This window comes from Pangasianodon hypophthalmus, chromosome 11, assembly GCF_027358585.1.
Source record: "Pangasianodon hypophthalmus isolate fPanHyp1 chromosome 11, fPanHyp1.pri, whole genome shotgun sequence".
Classification (NCBI taxonomy): Eukaryota; Metazoa; Chordata; class Actinopteri; order Siluriformes; family Pangasiidae; genus Pangasianodon; species Pangasianodon hypophthalmus.
The window spans coordinates 19,002,927-19,022,006 of NC_069720.1; the positions used below are offsets into that span (position 1 = coordinate 19,002,927).

Consider the following 19,080-nt stretch of genomic DNA (forward strand, 5'->3'; position numbering starts at 1 on the left):
AGGTTTCAGACTTCCTTGGGGTCCACAAACATATAGTTCTTTTATAACTATAGTTTTTTTTTTCACCTGCCTTTCTCCTTCCATGCCCCAGCTCTTGCTATCACACTATGCCAGCATGTATTGAAGTGTCACAGGGCCAGAGCGGATTGTTTAAAGATTCTTTTTTGCTTGAGCAAGCGGTCAAACCCTCCAGTTTTTCCATTAGCTTCGGAATGAAGGACAAAGCCGTGATTTGGCTGAAGTTTGAGGGGTGAGTGAGTCGCTGAGGCTGGAGTGACTTTGACGCCCCATCTGGGGGTGGCCTAAGCTAAGCCCTTATAATGCGCACGACTTGGCAACTTCCTTCCCTCAAGACTCGCAGGCAGAACACCGAGGCCGGCTGGCCCGTGGACAAGCTGGAGGTCGTTCAACACTTCGGTGCGCGTGTGGGCAAAGGCTGCTGCGGCTCTAATCCGAAAACTGCGGCGCCAGGCCACTAAGACCAGCACATGCCTTTGTGATTAATAGAAGCCACAGTTATTCTGTGTTTGTTGTCAGGGAGGGGGAGTTCTGACTTCATTTGTGCCTCAATACATGGCCTGTCAGGGCTTTTGTGTGCATCTAAGAGTCTAGTAATTTCTCTCTGAGCTAAGTTTTTTTTAGTTCAGACACTTAATTCTGGCATCTTCTATCCCTCAATGGTTAAAAAAAAAACCAACAACAATAAATCAAATGTTAAAAAGCTTTATTTTATTCTCTCTTTCAGGCCGTGTGCACTGGAAGCCTTCTCCCAAACCAGAGAAATTGGGCTCAGTATCCTCACCAGCGTTGTCAGGACTCATCCGCCGCTCTGTCTCATGCCCGCGCTCCATCTCTTCTTTGAGTGGACAGTCACCCAGCAGTGACACTAGAGGCACCTCGAACAAAAGTTTGCTACAGATGGGAAGCACTGGTGTGGCATCAGCCCATGCAGGAGCTTTGGCTCCACCAGCATCATTGGTTCGACCCCACACAGCTCTGCGCTCACACTCTCTCAGCCGTAACAGCTCTGCCCACAGAATGCCCCACAGCAGCAGCCTGGGCACTATCCACTCCACCACGGCAAGTGTAAAACACACTCACACACCCACACACACACACACACACACACACACACACACACACACACAAACATACAAGTAATTCGGCTTTCCTAAACCAGACTACATTCACAGTTTTTTTTATCCTGCAAAGCTAAACCTAAATTACATACGTGTATATGGTATGATGAATTTATTTCCCTGCTGTTATTAATACATGAAGCAGGTAAAGTTTCTCTTTTTTGAATTAGAGCCACTAGTATGTAATGGCTCTTGTGCACACTGAAGCCGGTTGCCTTACAGCATGAATTTCTGTGTGATGGGGTGCACACGCATAAATGTGTTCATAAACACGTCAGAATATGCTCTATGGTTCCATCTTCTCCACAACTTATTGTAACACATGTATATCCCTTAACACACACCTCATTTGCTCCGTCTAACATGTGCCCCAGCTCATACTTTCTCTTTTCTTTATGTTAATCTGACTAGCCCCTAAACTCCCTCCATTCAGCGGTGCTCCTCTCTTTAAGCACTCTTTGTAACGAGTGTTAAGATGTCCCACAGTCAGAGCAGCACTGGCACTTTTACACTCCGTCTCACAATCTGACAGTTCTGACATGCTGAGCCAACCTCCAGTCACCTGGGCTCATCTGGCACAGCAGGTACCTCTGGGATCTAGGCTGGAGCCGCCAAGCAATAGCTTGCGGCTGTGCCACTCTAATTGTGGCATGCTCGCCTCGCCTCGCTCTCCAGGCCTGCGGAGAGCGGTGAGGAAAGGAAAAGCTGATGACGGAAGGAAAAAAGGCAGCGTGCGCTAATTCATCTTCATTGCGTTGTGTGTGTGTTTGTGTGTGTGTGTGTGCGCCGCAGGGAGAGTCCCTGCTGAACGCAAGGAGCAAGGAGCAGGAGGCGGAGCTGACGAGGCAGACGCTGGCCGCGCTGGGGGAGTTGCGCATCCGATTCCCAGGGAAGAGTGAGGAGGAAGCGGAGGCCGTGCTGGACGAGGTGAGTTAGTATGCCGCTCTCCTCTCATTCCCCCAGCTCATTTGTGGAGAGCGCTGCCTGTAGCACTGGCTCTCACTCTCACTCTCTCTCTTCTCTCTCTGTCTCTCTTTCACTCTGTCTCATTTTGTACATAGTGTCATTAGCCGTCCACCTGTATGGTTAATGAGAGCTATTAGCTGTCGCCATGGAAAACGCAGCTGGGCAGCAGCACCTGTTTGAGACCCTTTCCAATATCATAACATTTTTTCACTTGCACTTTGAAAGGGAAAAATTTAACAAATGTTTGCAAGTTTTGTGCTAGCTGTGTCTCTCATGTAATGCAATAAAAAAAAAAACCCTTTCAGTAATAATTCAGAAAGAGTTCCTGGTGACTAATATGAGTCCATGAATTGCATTTACAAAAACTCTAAAATCTGCTGTACATTAGAAAGTGGAACTCTGTAATTTAGATATCTGTGTGCATCAGTGTATTTTATGGCGTTCTTATTAGTATGGAGCAGATGTAAGCCTAAATGAATTATTAATGATTTATCCAAGAAGATGAATTTAACGTTTATGACCATATCAATGCCTGAGTGCTCTGCCATCATCCTTCATTGTAACCAAGTCCACGGTTCGTTTCCTTCGTGGAGGAACAAGCCAGAGATTTGTCTTGACTTGCAAGTCCACTAGAGAACATAAATAGACTATTAGCTCAGTAATGCAGGGACAAGGCGTGCTGATGAGAGAACAAGTATACAGAGAAAGATTTGCCCATTCAAAATTGATAATAATCTCAGTGTAGTCACACATTAAGATTGATCTATGAACTAGTTAAAAATGAATAAAGGAAACAATAAAGTGTGCAGCGTCTCACTGCAGAAAGAAAGAGGAAAAAGAATGCTGCGTGGTCTGTTTGTGTCAAGATTTGTCTTTGTTTATGCATGTGTTGCAGAGAGGCATTGATTTTATTTCACAGTAGTAAAAAACAGTTCAAATAATGTAAAAACAACTTAGCAGGGCCGTACTTAGGAAATGCCTGAGGGAAATAAAAATGCACTGAATATGGGCAACTTAATGGGAAATGCATACTTAATGGGACAGAAATGTTGTCTTTTGTCACAAAATGAATGCAATGCTTTTTTTTTTTTTTTTTTTTTTTTTTTTGTCACCCACAGATTTTAAACAACTGGAAATATCATAAACCAAAAGTGGCTTCTTATTGGCTTGTGAAGTTAGATGCCACCAAACAAAGAAAGGTAAAGTATTATAAATCCACTTACAGTATATGACACATTTATATACAACTTTAAAATGAAGTTGTTCATAGTAAAACATAGTAATTTTAATTTAGATAATTAGTTTGATAAATAAGCTAAAGCACTGTAAGCGCTTTTTAAGATCGGTTTAGCTGAAGTGTCTTTACGTTCTGAAAGATGTCATTAAAATAGGAAAAAAATTGTTGGCGACTTTCCTGGAACTAAAAATTTCCATGTTTTGGTTGTATTAATCAATCACATGGCATGGTCTGTCTGTTCATTATTTTGTGCATACATGTGCACAACATGAACTGGAAACTTTATGGACTTGATATGGAAGCAGAGCTGACAGTCATCTGAAAATTCCACCTGAGCGAGGGGAAGGGCTGGAAAACTGCTACACTAGCTTTTGTGCATTCTTGACATTTTCTACTGTATGTAATTCTGAAAACTAGGCTTTCCTGAACTAACACTGGTGTCTTATTTGCACACATCTCAATCACAAGTAAAGTTATAGCGTTTTAAAATCTAGTTACCCCAAAAATGAATTTATTGGTTTCCATTCCATTCCACTACATTTGTAACCAAATCTACTTACGGAAAAACGGCATCCCTGGCGAATTTTACAGAAGTCTAAATGAGTTACCACTTTGGTTATCAACATCATCCACATCAGTCTCTGTATAATCACTTCAGATAAAAGTCACACGTGGCATTTAGAGCCTCATCATCATCATCATCATCTCTTCACTCGACTGATCTCCATTCACGCTAACATGGGTTATGAAAATAATCACTGATTAATGCAGTCAGTTCCAGTCAGTGGGGTACATTTCTGTTTATTAACATTTTTTAGGTCTTTTAACCATTTGTGCAACTTTGTCTGCTGTCATCTGTTTAGACGATGTAACGTTGCAGGAGCATCCTGGACAATTTGACAGTCAATATCTGATTACAAAATAAACTGATTTATTATTATTTTTGACTGTTTTATAAAATTCTGCTGCAGGGACATCTGAAGGGTTTTCCCAGACCGCCACACATTACTGTCTTTATAATCTATGTAGCAATGTCGCTATAAACAAATCTAGCTGCATTTAGTCGTGAATATGTTTTGCTTGAATGGAGCATAAAGGATGCCAACATTTGACCCAACCAAGCAACTGAACAACAAGCTAATTCTTCAAATTCTCGCAGTGTGTAGGCAATACACACATTTCACGTTTCATTCCACGTCTGAAATCAGGTGCGTAACTTGCTGTGTGCTTGTGCAGGAGAAAGGGGTTCGAAAGAGAAATTTTGTTGGAGGCTAACTCCTTAGGTGGTTAAGTCTGCTAGGGAGAAGTGCTAAAATTGCTTACAGCAGCTTTAATCACTAAATATAACAAATATGATAGATTTGGATACAACTGTTTTCAGGGTCATTAGTATTATTGATGTAAGGTTTTATTTATTTGTCCTGTAGAGACTTTTAGGCTGCTCATTATTCTTTTTTTTTTGTTTTTGTTTTTGCTAATAACCTTTGTAATTTATCTGCTTGTAATTCATGTCTGCAAATATTGTAATTGTAACTTTAAATAGGTTCAGACTAATCCATGATCAATACTTGTTACTAATTAATGAGCAGAGTAAAAGAGTTGAAAGTTTCCTGTTCTTGGATTCTCCAAAGTAATGTATGAACTAAGAAATGTAGGCACTTGCTTAGGGAAAGTTAACACACCTGTCTGGAATCACTTTTGACATTGTTCCCATTTCTCTACAGTAAGCTCTCCAGAATATGCTTAATTAGATTTTTTCTCTCAGATGTTTGAGTGGACGGAAACTCACATTGTGCACTATTTTCTGATGAGGTAACAATTTTTGAGAAATATTGCTAATTGATTAAGAATTGTTATATCAGCAGTCTTAGTCTTTCTCAGTGTGGAGAAATGTCAGAAAGTTCTTACATTTCTCCATTGTAATGTAAGACTGCTGATATATGGACTTGTCATGTGGATTTGTCTTTCCAAAATAACCAAAATAACTGAGTTTTTAGACAGTTCCAAGGAGCGTGCATTTTAGGGCTTTGTCAACCGAGTATGGCAGAGTGAGGACAGCTTTTCTTGGAATGATATAATCAGCTCTGTTTCACTCTGTCTTTTGGGAATAAAGGAATTAGTTTAAGGAGCATGCTGATAATATAAGGTATAACAACAACAACAACTATTATTATTATTATTATTATTATTGGTAGTGGTAGTAACAGTATTGTGCCCTAATCTTCTGTCATGTTGCTTTGATAACTCTTGAAAACTCAGGAATGTGTGAAATCACATTTATGTTGTTCATACAAAATAACCTAAAGTTTGTTAGAGACATTTATTTGTGTTCTCTTGTGTTATGTTCAGAATAATGGTGTGAATTACTGTGAGAGTCCTGCCCCGCTGGGTTGCTAAGTAACAGCTGCTCTCACCTTTCTCGCTATCAGATCGTTGCAGTACGTCCTGACTTCACAACTGGCTGCCAGATAGGCTATACATACACTATGCTTCTGCTGTGTCCGAATGTATAACCACTTCATTTACCTTGCTGCAACACCCTGCACCAAATAATGAACCAGCAGTTCCTTGATAAGCATCAGTTTCCTCAGTCTTATCGCAGGACTACCATACTGTTAGCTTCTCTGTGGATTGCAGATTGAAATGAGCTGGCTAATTATTGGATTAGGGCTTGATTTAACACACAATGCCCATTTGTCATTCATGGAGCTTTGTGACTAAGGACCTGTTATGTACTAGTTTTACCCTGTGTGTGTGTGTGTGTGTGTGTGTGTATACACTCACCATCCACTTTATTAGGAACACCTGTACACCTGCACATTCATGCAGTTATCGTGTTATCATGCAGTTATCATGCAGTTACATACATTTCAATATAGACCACAATTGAAAGTGCTTCTATTTTGCATTTATTTCTAATTTAATACAACAATGTACATTACATTCATTACATGCTTGCTAATTATTTGGATTAGAGCTTGATTCGACACACAGTGTCCTTTTGTCATTCATGGAGCTTTGTGACTAAGGATCTATTACAGTATGTACTAGCCTTACCCTGTGTATATGTGTGTGTGTGCGTGTATGTATGTATGTATATATATATATATATATATATATATATATATATGTGTGTGTGTGTGTGTGTGTGTGTGTGTGTATATATATATATATATATATATATATATATATATATATATATATATATATATATATATATATACACACACACACCACACACACACAGAGTTATATACATTTCAATATAGACCACAATTGAAAGTGCTTCAATTTTGCATTTATTTCTAATTTAATACAACAGTGTTCATTACAGATTTTATTATTGACAACAACTTGAGAGAAAAGTAGAATCTTTGAAATATTACAAATTTGCTTACATTTAAATATGGACCTAGAAATACTGCAGAATCTTGAATATTAATTATTCAATTATTCAATTATTCATTATTAAGTGAGCATTAACTTTTTAAATATTTCAAAATTTTAAAACCTTCTGTTTCATGGATTCATGCTGTTGGTGCCAAATTCTGACCCTATGATCTGTGTGCCTCAGCAGAAATCAAGATTCATCAGACCAGGCTACGTTTTTCCAGTCTGCATCTGTCCAGTTTTGGTGAGCCTGTGCCCACTGCAGCCTCAGCTTTCTGTTCTTGGCTGACAGAAGTGGAACCTGATGTGGTCTTCTGCTGTTGTAGCGCATCCACCTCATGGTTCGATATGTTGTGCATTCTGAGATGCTTTTCTGCTCACCACAATTGTACATGTCAGCAGCAGATCCTTTAAGTCCTTAAGATCCTTTAAATTGCGAGGTGGAGCCTCCATGGACTGGACTTGTTTGTCCAGCACGTTCCACAGATGCTCGATCGGAATGAGCTCTGGGGAATGTGGAGGCCAACACCTTGAACCCTTTGTCATGTTCCTCAAACCATTCCTGAACAATTTCTGCATTTTGGCAGGGCACATTATCCTGCTGAAAAGAGGCCACTGCCATTAGGGAATACCGTTGCCATGAAGGGGTGTAATATGGTCTGCAACAATGTTTAGGTAGGTGGTACGTGTCAAAATAACATCCACATGAATGCCAGGACCCAAGGTTTCCCAGCAGAACATTGCTCAGAGCATCACGCTGGCTTTCCTTCTTCCCATAGTGCATCCTGGTGCCATCTCTTCCCCAGGTATGATACGCACACACACCTGGCCGTCCACATGATGTAAAAGAAAATGTGATTCATCAGACCACTTTCTTCCATTGCTCCATGGTCCAGTTCTGATGCTCACATGCCCCTTATAGGCGCTTTCATCAGTAGACAGGGGTCAGCATGGGCACTCTGACAGGTCTGCAGCTACGCAGCCCCATACACAGCAAGCTGCAATGCACTGTGTGTTCTGACACCTTTCTATCATAACCAGCATTAACTTTTTCAGCAATTTGTGCTACAGTAGCTCTTCTGTGGGATCAGACCAGATGGGCTAGCTTTTGTTCCCCACACGCATCAGTGAGCGTTGGGCGCCCATGTCCCTTGTCGCCAGTTCACCGGTTGTCTTTCCTCTGACCACTTTTGGTAGGTACTGACCACTGCATACTGGGAACACCCCACAAGACCTGCCGTTTTGGAGATGCTCTGATAACTAGATAACTAGTCATCTAGTTATCACAATTTTGCCCTTTACATAGTCCCTCCATTTTCACAGGCTCAAAAGTAACTAACATAATTATATGTTGTATTTTATAAGTAAATTAAAAAAGTGAATTATAAGTACATCCTGCTACTTCTATCAGCAGTCACATCATCATTAACCCCAGTGAGCCAGTTCCATTGGCAGCCATACATGCCCATGCCATAACACTTCCTCCACATGTTTGACAGATGATGTGGTATACTTTGGATCGTGAGCCCTTTCTTTCTTTCTTTCTCCATACTCTTTTCTTCCCAACTTTCTGGTATAAGGATCTTGGTTTCATCTGTCTAAAGCATCTTATTCCAGAACTGGGCAGGTTTTTTTTTTTTTTTTTTAATTTCTAGCAAAGTCTAATCTGGCCTTTCTGTTCTTGAATGTTATCAGTGGTTTGCATCTGCATCTCGTTTGAGGTAAAACATCTGTATTTACATTCATGAAGGCGTCTATTGATATTAGACTTTGACAATGATATACCTACGTCCTCCAGAGTGTTCTTCACTTCGCTTGTTATTGTGAAGCGATTTTTCTTCACTAAGGAAAGAATTCTGCGATCATCCACTTGTTGTTGTGTGTGTGTGTGTGTGTATATATATATAGAAAGAGAGAGAGAGAGAGAGAGAAGCTTATATTACAGTGACTTATATTACAGTGTATGACAGTGAGTTTAAGACTGAGAAAATCAAAGATGACTTTGCCATTAGCCAAGCAGATTAGCTAAACGTGCTGGCGTTGAGTGCAGAAATTGCTCAGCAGGTATCCTGCTGTATGTTGGGTTTTAGCTTGTTAGTTAGTACATTGTGAAAAAAAAGTTGGTAGAATTATCTAGATTTCAGAAAAAATAGTAGAAAGGCTTATTTAAACAAGCAACACAGACGTTTTATTTCTTTTTGCAGTAAAACCTAGAATTTATGGCAAATGTTTTAAACAATTAATGTCTTTCACAATGAAAACCATTTTTCCTGTACTTCAAGGTGAAAGATAAAGATCTCTTGTAAGAGACTAACTGGAGTCACTGGCTTTCTGGTCAGTTAACTGTGATTTGATTGACCTGCTAACAGAGTTCTTTACCTGCTCTTCACAACAGAACAGGAATGTGGTAAAGAAACAGATATTCCAGATATCCTCAACAGAAGACTGGAACATGATAGAAAAGAATGCCTGGTAATGTTTAAGTTGCAATGGCATGCCAGACGTTTATTCTGATAACATCTATATTCACAAGTCAGTCACAAGAAAAACAATTAACAAGAGTGGTGCTCAATGGAGGGTAGCACGCACCAAACCACTTCTCTCACAAAAGCATTACTGCTTATCTAAAGATTACCTGGATGTTATATAGTACTGCTGGAATAATGATTTCTGACAAATGAAACAATTGTTGTGTTTGTGGAAAAAAAAAAAAGACACTGCGTGCTACTGCCAATGCCAAGACTTTATGTAAACAAACAAATTATAAGTTGTACCAGGAAATTCCAGGGCATCAGTATACAGCTAAAACTAAAAGAGTTTGGGTGATGTGTGGGTGAAGTGTTTATCACATATTTCCTGTGATCTCAGGCAGTTCATTTAGCCAGGACAAAAAAAATATACACGAATGCAACAAAATAGCTTCTAAATGTTATACAGGACTAATCAACACCTACAGAATTGGTATTAAATATGAGGTGTTTCCATCAATAACCACTGTTAAAACCTTTTGTTAAACTATGAAAATATGGCTCTATAATTCTGTTTGACTGTATTCAGAGAGGTATCATGCATTTGTAGTGAGGAGGTAATACCAACATTTTGCACATCTGTATTCAGACCTCAGAACTGTTTGACCCAAACATCCCAGTTATGCACAACTCAGCATTGCTACTGACATTTTGACAGTTATTGACAATTTGTTCTAACCACAATATTTCACTCTGAAATTCAAGTTTTGGGCAACTGAGGGCAGCATCTAAATATATAAACACAACATAAATAAATTGTGACATAAATAATCATATGAATTTTTCAGAAATCCTCTGCACCTATATACAGCAACCAGAGCATTTTTTTTAACCTCTCACTAAGCCCTGTGCTTTCTGGCACTCTCAGTACCCCTCTAGTTCATTCTGTAAAAAAAAAAAAAAAAAGGCTTTCTTCATTTGTGCTTTATATAACTCTGGTATCAAGTGTTAATTTATAGGCTGGCAGCCAGTTAATGTGGATGGAACCCAGATTGCTAAATTGAGACACATTTGCAAAGATGGAAACAGAACTACTCATGAGAATCAGTCTCAATCTATTTGAAGTATATTAGGTTATAAGATGTTTCTCAATGTTGTGTTCTCAATTGTACATTCTGGTATTAGTCTGAACTACATTTTCTATTATTTGTCTTTTGCACTTGATAGCATGTTTTCTTTATCTAACAGGCCCTTGTTTTAAAGGTAGTGAAAACTATGGAAGCATGAACTGCATGCTGTAAATTACAGTACCCTGGCAGTACTAGCTAGAAAAATGAGATAAGCATATGATCTGAATATAAATAATTTTCTCCAGGTATCGACTGCCTTATATTTTGAACTTAATTTGCCAGTTTTCAATATAGCCCTAAGAATATATAAAATTGGGATAAATTTAGGAGGTTTTCATGATCTTTTCACAGTGTTCAGAGCCTTTTTCTTAGAATTGTACCTACTCTGTGAAATCTATACTGTGAGATTGACATGAGTAATATAATCAAGGTCTGATTACTTACAGGATCACTGTGCAGAGAATTTCTCACAGAAGATCACTGAATCTGAGTGTCACATGACAGAAAATTGCCAATCAACCTGTGGGACTGTTAGGGTTCTTCAACCTGTTTAGCCCCAGTTTAGACAGAATGACTTTCTAGTATTTATCTTTCAGCCTTGCACTCCAATCACTCTATTCAGTCTCTGCACCTGTCTTTCCATCTTTTCCCCTTCTCTGCCCCTCACTACAGACCTCATCGATTGATTAGACCTGCATTCTTGAGTCTTTATGATTGTGACTATAGAAAGTGAAAAATATACTCATTCTTTTAATTGTATACACTTGTTTTGATTATGTAGTGCTATTCTTTTGTTCTCATTCATGTGCTTCACACGTAAAGGTCCTGGACATTGTCCGCACCAACGTTCGTTCATTGCTGCAGAGGATCTGGAGGGAGCCCGACATCGACACTTTACGTCTCTACCGCCTTTTTAACCGTGTCTTCAGTCGACTGCTCTGGAGCCATGGTCAAGGCCTGTGGAACTGTTTCTGCAGCTCTGGGTAAGGAGCTCTTCATGATACAGATACTGAGCAAATTGATTCATAAACAAGAAACAGTGTCAGATGATTGTACACTTATATTATTTATAACACAATTCCTGTAATGGTCAGGAAAGTTAATGAATGAAATGAAGTGATTTAATTTGTTGATGAATTATCTAGGTTAATTTAACAAAGAATTATGGACTTATTCATGGAGTTACAAAAGGATACATACACTTATTGGCCACTTTAATAGGAAAACATGTACATCTGTACATTCATTAAATTATCCAGTCAGATAATCAAGTCACAGTAGCACAAACCATAAAATCATGCAAATACAGGTTAAGAGCTTCAGTTGATTTTAACATCAAACATGAGTGTGGAGAAAATGTGATCTCAGTCACTTTGACTGTGGCATGTTTGTTGGTGCTAGACTTGTTGGTTTGAGTATTTCACTGCTAATTTCCTGGGGTTTTCACGCACAACAGTCTCTAGAGTTTACACAGAATGGTGCAAAAAAACAAGTGAAAGTTCTGTGGATGGCAACGCTTCATTGAGAGGTCAGAGGAGAATGGCCAGACTGTTTCAAGCTGACAGGAAGGCAGTAGTAACTCAAGTAACCAATCTTTACAAATTTTGGAGATGGACTACAACAGCACATGACCATATCAGGGTCCACTCCTGTCAGTCAGGAATCTTAGGCTACAGATTAGAAAAAGACCAGGCACTATTTTTCACTCTTCAACTGTCTAGTTTTAGTGAACCTGAAGATCTGTGTCTGCATGATTTTATGTATTGCACTGCTGGATTGGATAATTGCATAAGTGAACAGGTGTACAAGTGTTGCTAATAAAGTGGCCGGTGAGTGTATGTCTATTATGAACAGCATTTGAAAAAATAAAACTCTAAACAACAATGGTAAAAGGTTTTTCACTTGTCAGTTCTACCTGTCAACAAGTTTGGATGTCCCAGTTGGTGTACATGTTTGAGAAATTCTATTGTGTATTTGTTTTTACCAGCATTTATTGTGACTGCCGCCAACACAGTAATTTTTAAGTTTCTTGACCGTAAGGACAACAAGGAAATACGTAAAATCCCACACGTATCCTTCTATTCATTTCTTGCGTGGGTCGTGTAGTGGGTCTACAAGGATTTTCAACAGCCCACTTGTACGTATAATTGACAGATACAGAGATATGTAACCACCCAGGTTTATTTTAACTTAATGAGAGTGTGCATGGCGCTAGGGGATTAGTGATGGTGCTAAGCACCCCATGCTGCTGCCATTTAATCAGGGCCCGGTGCATGAAGGAGGTCTGTGGGCAGCTAGTGCTCAGGGGAAAGCCCAGCATGGGAGCATTGTGAAGGCCTCCTCGCCTGTAATGTACTCTTAGATCCCCAGCCATTATATTTCTTCATCTCCACAATCAAACACAATCACCGCTGCCGTCCAATGACTTTGAAAAGAAAAAGACATTATTTTAGCTCAATATTTTCCCTTTCATTCAGCCCACGCTGAGGACCAGGCCCTTTGAATTTTTTTGACACTCATTCATCAAAGTGTCTGGTGAGACAGAAGTCCTGGGGTGTTTACTGAATTCTTTCTGAAAATTTTTGTATTAAGATCTTTTTTTGCTTGTATATGCTTGGACCTACAGCAGGTCATCGTGGGAGAGCATCTTCAGCAAAAGCAGCGAGGTGGTGACGCCGCAAGAGTTGCAGTGCTGCCAGCGCTTGGTGCAGCTGTGTCGTGACTGCCTGCTCGTGGTTTACAAGTTCGTAGTGGAGTCACGTGGGTCGCTGACCGGCCTGAGCCCGGAGTGGGATGACCCCAGGTAAACCCCTCCCCTCAGACTTTCTCTTTCCGCCACACTTCTTTTTTCCATCTGTTCAACCTCGGTCCCCTGTGTAGCAAAGTTCAGGGGGAGATGGCTGGAAAGGGGCATATCTGACTTTTCAGCTGCACAGGGGAAGCTGTGAACAGGAAAGAATGACCCTCAGATTATCACTTAACTTAGTAGGCCCCCTGAGGCGCAGCTAATTCAATTATAAAAGAGATGAGCCAGAGCGAAATAATCTTAAGAGCTTGTGCACAGCCTGCTTCCTGTGATCTATAGCTGCAGATAATACCATAGATTTTGAGGCTATATATTCCAACAGGCATTTGGTTGTAATATATGGCACATTGTTGTTGCTTAGTAGTTAGGCTATAATTTAATTTAAAGGCTGTCATTTAATTGGTTTCATTCTAATTGAATGAGACAATTAATTTCATGTGAGCTCAGCATTTCACAAACAGCTGTGTAATTACAGTAAATACAGATTTAAGGTGTAATCCAAATGAAGTCTGGATTTTTAAAAAACATTTTCAATGTTTTCATGATATAGGTACATGTACATTTTAAACACTCTGACTTCCAGCCTGTATTTTTGGTACACTGTACTTGACTCGAGTCTATACCAAGGTCCTGCCCATACTATATTTGTTGCCCATTTATAAAAATTAAGTGTGCATAAAGCATGCAAAAAGTATGTATGTTAACACACGATACTATGAAACACTTGTGTTTATCAAAGATGTACATATATTTAAGTCAATCAAACCTGCTACTTTTTTTTTTAATCCAGGGGTGTCCAAGTCCATTTCTGGTTCGGTGATATCCTTGCTCAAAGACACCTAATTCACCTCAGCACTTAACTACCAGGTTTATTAGGTGTGTTAGAGCTGTGAAATTTTGCTGGACCCTGGCCCAGGATTAGAGTTTTAAATTTTCAGCTAACACTTCGTTTGTTCCAACATTTGGATTATGCTCTGGCTAGTATTCACTGAAAATTATTACAGACTTGACAAATTCATATCCCTCCTTAGAACTCCTAAACAGATTAAAGCTTTGTATGGGCATGGCCTCCTCCATTTTTCTCCTCCTACATTAAAACTCTGACCCTGTCTTTCTGCTCTTGACTTGCGGACTCTGGTGAAGCTCGCCCTCGGCTGCCGGACCAGTCTCGTCTCGTGGCTCGACCCCTTCCTCTTCTACCCTCTCACTCCTTGACGCAGGTCTTTCTACTCTTGATTTTGGATCAATCCCTCCCTCCATATCTTAAATCTGTCCAGACTGTAACCACCCACCCTCATGCACCTGTTTGCCACTTTTGCTCGCTTGTCTCTGAACATGGCATCTTGGAGGGGGTGCTGACTAAAATAAAAAAAAAAAAAGTTTTCTAAGAAAGCAAGCCAGCCATTCCTCCATCCTCTCCACTTACCATGGCAACAAGCACCCGCTCATTCGTCACAGCGAATCGCAACAGTTTCACTGCATGGTGCATGACGCGCACTTCCATATCTTTCCCAGGACATGCCTCATTGACGGCTCAGTGGCAGAACGGAGCAGGGGGATGACAGATTAGACTTTTCACTTAGCCGGCATATGCTTTGCCTCGTTAGGAAAATGATGTCTGAGTAGGGGCATGGCACCATATTGCTGGTGACCCCCCCCCCTCCTTTCAACAGCCACTCATCCTCCTCTCTGGCATGTGCGTTGCCCCCCTACCTGCACCCATACACCGCCTGTCCTACATCTGCCTCCACTTGCCAGTCTTGGCCAGTGGAGAGACACGGGGTCCAGAGCCATCAGGGTGGCAGAGACTGACTCTCAAGCAACTGTCTAAGATGCATTTCTAAAAGGATGCAGGCTGCAAAACATCATTCCAGTCATTCCTAGTGAGATTGATCTTAGAATAGAAGATGCTTGTTTAAAATGAAGTGGCGTTTTGTGGTTTAAAATTTTTTTTCCCCAAAATGAAGGCCAAAAAAATACATTTTAAACATATGTTGAACTTTTTCTACTTTGTTAATAAGCAAAGTAGTATATGATATGATATATATCATATGTTGTGTGTGTATATATATATACACACACACACACACACACACATATATACATATATATGTATATATGTATTAAATATGATATAAAGTCATATCACATCATATCAAGTCTAATTTATTTATTTATTTATTTATTTATTTTCCCCCCTCAAAATTTTTCTGCAGCACAGTGTGGCAGAACTATTGAACATATAATTTAAACATGCAAACTGACTGGAGATACGTGCAGATCTCCAAGTCATTGTGTATAATTAGGAAGACCCGCACATTCTCAAAAAAAAAAAAAAAAAAAAAAAAAAAAATACAGTTAGACAGCTGCTGGCTCTCAGGGGGCTTTCCGCTGGCAGGTTTTCCTAAGAACTACTCAGTGATCAAAAGCCAAGGACCTGGTGGAAGCATTATAGTGGTCCAATTAAATATTGCCGGCAGCCTGATTGGACTCTGAGTCACGGAGCCCCTTTACATGAATCCTTAAACAGACACCTTTGTCAGAGACTTTTGGGAATGGCACCTTTGGCTAGGAAAATATTTGTGAACCCTTTGGAATTCCATGGATTTTTGTGTGAATAGCTCCTAAATTGTAATAAAAATCTAAAATCTAATTTCTCAAATAAATGGCATACATTTTAAATGACTATACGTTCAACAATTTGTCTAATCATAGTCATTGTTTGATACAACTGTTCATATTCTCAAATATTGACATTTATCTATGGAGTATATATATGTTAATATTTGAGCATTTAGCTTGATGGAAAAATGTGTCTTTTTCCCCCTTTTATTACTGCACTTTGGTGAACGGGTTGGATGTATAGTAGTTAATCTACATTCTAAAATATCTGCTTGACAAGCACTAGCGGTACTCTTGAGCAGTTTCAAGGGCATTCTTCTTGAACTAAATGAAGTTAATTTGACTTTTCACAAGTCTCCTGGGTATGGCGGCAATGCAGCAGAAGCCCTCAGAGCAAATCTTTTTTAGTATACTTAGAAGAAGCAGCATGGCTAATTTGTCCTGGGGATATTATACAAGGAAGACTGTCACAAGTACCGTGTTACAGTGACAAGCCCAAGGGTTATTTTACAGTTACTGTTACAGTTTTTTCTTTTTTTACTGTCATATTGCACTAACCAGGTGTAGGTCATATGGTTAGAGCAAAGCACTGTGTTAGTGTTCACTGTCTTTTAATGAATAAACAATTTAAATATCCTCATTAACAACCTGTGATGAGATCTGAACAGCTATGCTGTGTGGGTCATATGCTGTCTCAATTGGTTCACCTCCACGTCTCATTTCAGGCCCTAATTACCTTAGCCAGTGTTCACTTTCGGACATCCTTCTCCTGTTAGATAGCTTTAAGCAGCGTTGATGTTAAACAATGTCCTCCGCCAGTCTATTAACAGGAGGCTTGTTCAGCTGCCCGCGTGAAGATGCAAAATGTCACTCATCATTAAAAACAGACGGCATTTACAAGACGGGATCAGGGGAAAACAGAGAGGTTGGAGTGTGTTGGGTTGGACAGTATCAAGCTAAGGGGGGGTGGTAGTTGGATGGGTTTGCTTTATGTTGTCAGATTGCTAACGCGGCCTGATCTCCTCATGTGACCTTTTGCAACTCTAATCCTGCCTCCACGTCTCCTGTCCATCCCCTGTCCCTGCTTCCCATTTCTGTGTGTGTGTAGGTATCTGGTGCCAGTGACCTCCCAGTTCATCATCAAGTGGCCTTCCTCCAGCTCGAGCCGGAATGTGGCCTCTCGCAGTCTTTTCACCACCCGCATGGGCCACTTCTAATCCACCCTGGACACTCGCCGCCTCCTGGGGAGGAAAAGGGCACAGATCCCTCTGCTAACCCCCCCTTGGGGACACACTAACTCTGGAAGCATGTGAAAAGGGATTTTGCCAGTCCGCTTTTTTAGATGTAGTCGTTGGCGCATCAGAGGCAGACAATTAGGCAGTCCCTCCCTTGAGTTCGGCTTGTGCCCGTGCTGTACAGTTATCTCCTTTATTATACTGTAAAATATGATTCACCATTATGGATTTATGTCCAGGACTTGCAAAACAATTCTGTCAATAACAGTGAATGTTTCAGTGAAATTTAGATGGAATGGGATTTGTGTGTATGCTCGTTGTGAAGAAAGATAACATACAATGCTGTTTTTCTTTTTCGCTGCTTGCAATGTTTGCCAATGGCTGGTGCTGTTTTTCTTAAATGATTTTATTACATTTTGCCAGAGTATGTAGTAGTAAGAAGAATTTAGGTGTAAAGAACGGTTCTGTCAAACTGCTTTTTCTCAAGAGCCAGAATGAAGGAAGGTCTTCTGATAGCATGCCTCTCAGAAGAGAGTAAAATTCTGCAGTGCTGCAGCCAATATAGTTTACTTGTGTATGCCTACACATATTCCTTGTGTGTTTTCAGCTGATGAAGGGTAAATCACTGCACATCAGAAATACTTGAATTTATTTATACTATTTATTTTATTTTAAATATTTTAATTTACATGCACTACTAACTTAAGGTTTTAAAACATATTTTCATTTTGTCTAAATTTTATGTATGTTAGGTTTTTTTGTGATATACTAAAGGTACGAGAATGAGTTTTAAAGTACTGTAGATTTTTGCTAAACTGCCATGTTTGTGTTTTAGCAGCTATGCCCTGTATTTTCTCAGCCTGTATGCAAGTGCCAGTGCAGATTGTGGCGTGCCAAGACTAAGCACAACCAGGAATGTGTTAATGGCTTCTAAATTGAGGTTAGTGAGTAATTAGAATGCTCCGTATGACAGTAAGTAGTGTTAGAATTTCAATTTGAAAAAGCTCCTGGTAGCTAATTTTCAGGTAGATTGTATCCTGTAAAAAATGCTAATGCAGGATGTTTTGGTTATGTCCTTCAGCAGTCCTTTTTAATGAATATGGCGATAACTTTATGCTAAGAAACCTATATGCTATTTTTTTCTCCTATCCCTTAATGTTATTTCACTATGCCTGGATTTCATTCATGTTCATTCTAGATAATGATTTTTAAGTTTAACAGCAATAAAAGACTGGTGGTTCTAGATTTTTGGTCGGTATTTATCATTAAGCTGTCTCTGTCTCCTTTCTGCCCACTGAATTGAGTGACAGTTTTGTCTTTGCTGTTTGAGCTTCCTTCTAATGTTGTTGTAATATGAGAGCTCTTGAGAATATCTAAATAAGCTACACACGCGCACACACACTCGTCAACCTGCACAAAACTGACACTCCGTGTCATTTCACCCTGTCTAATGTGAAACTCAGAAGAGCAACCTTGCTACCATTGTGGTGTCATGTCCTGACTCAAGGCCAGGGGAATAGATGTGATCCTATCCCTTATTTACAGTAGCGCACTCAATTTCAGGCTGCCAGCCATCTTTTTCTTGTCTCTACCTTCCCACCCCTACACCCCTCCCTCCTCCTATCTGTCAAGTGTGGTGCTGTAGAGTCATGACCTTGAAATTCTTCCTTGAACAATGGCAGTGCTTTCTAAGCTACTGACTCAGAAACTTGAAGACTATTCCCCTGCCCTCTGGTGTTAAATCCTTGTCACCCAGCATGGTCAGCTAGTGGGAACCGAGCTAGTTTCACCTGCATTGGAGTGTGGACTCTATGTAGGTTCTTGTTGGTGACCCACTTACAGATCTTGTTAATACCATGGGTATCAGACTCTGTCTGACTCTGATCAGGACTTGGGTGAATGCACTTAAAAAAAAAAAACTGTTTGTTTTAATCCTGCATATTAAAAGGACAGAAATCAAGGAGCTTTAATCATGACTCACCAAAATAAGTCATCCAGTGGCCTAATTTAAACAGATGCCTTCTATTCCTTGTTTAAAGGCAACTCTCAAAAATGTTTAAACGTTTATATCCATGTTGTTTTTAAAA

General features: G+C 39.9%; 1 protein-coding gene across 1 annotated transcript in view; it reads left to right on the forward strand.

Moving 5' to 3' along the window:
* ttll7 (tubulin tyrosine ligase-like family, member 7) overlaps positions 1–18,236 on the forward strand; it is a 58,296-nt gene extending 40,060 nt beyond the window's left edge. Inside the window, exons 16-21 of the mRNA XM_053238108.1 lie at positions 746–1,084; positions 1,936–2,066; positions 3,224–3,304; positions 11,153–11,313; positions 12,957–13,133; positions 16,867–18,236. Of these exons, the coding sequence (XP_053094083.1) occupies positions 746–1,084; positions 1,936–2,066; positions 3,224–3,304; positions 11,153–11,313; positions 12,957–13,133; positions 16,867–16,975 (998 nt within the window). The 3' untranslated portion in view covers positions 16,976–18,236. The remainder of the gene's footprint in view (positions 1–745; positions 1,085–1,935; positions 2,067–3,223; positions 3,305–11,152; positions 11,314–12,956; positions 13,134–16,866) is intronic.
* Positions 18,237–19,080: the final 844 nt, after the last annotated feature.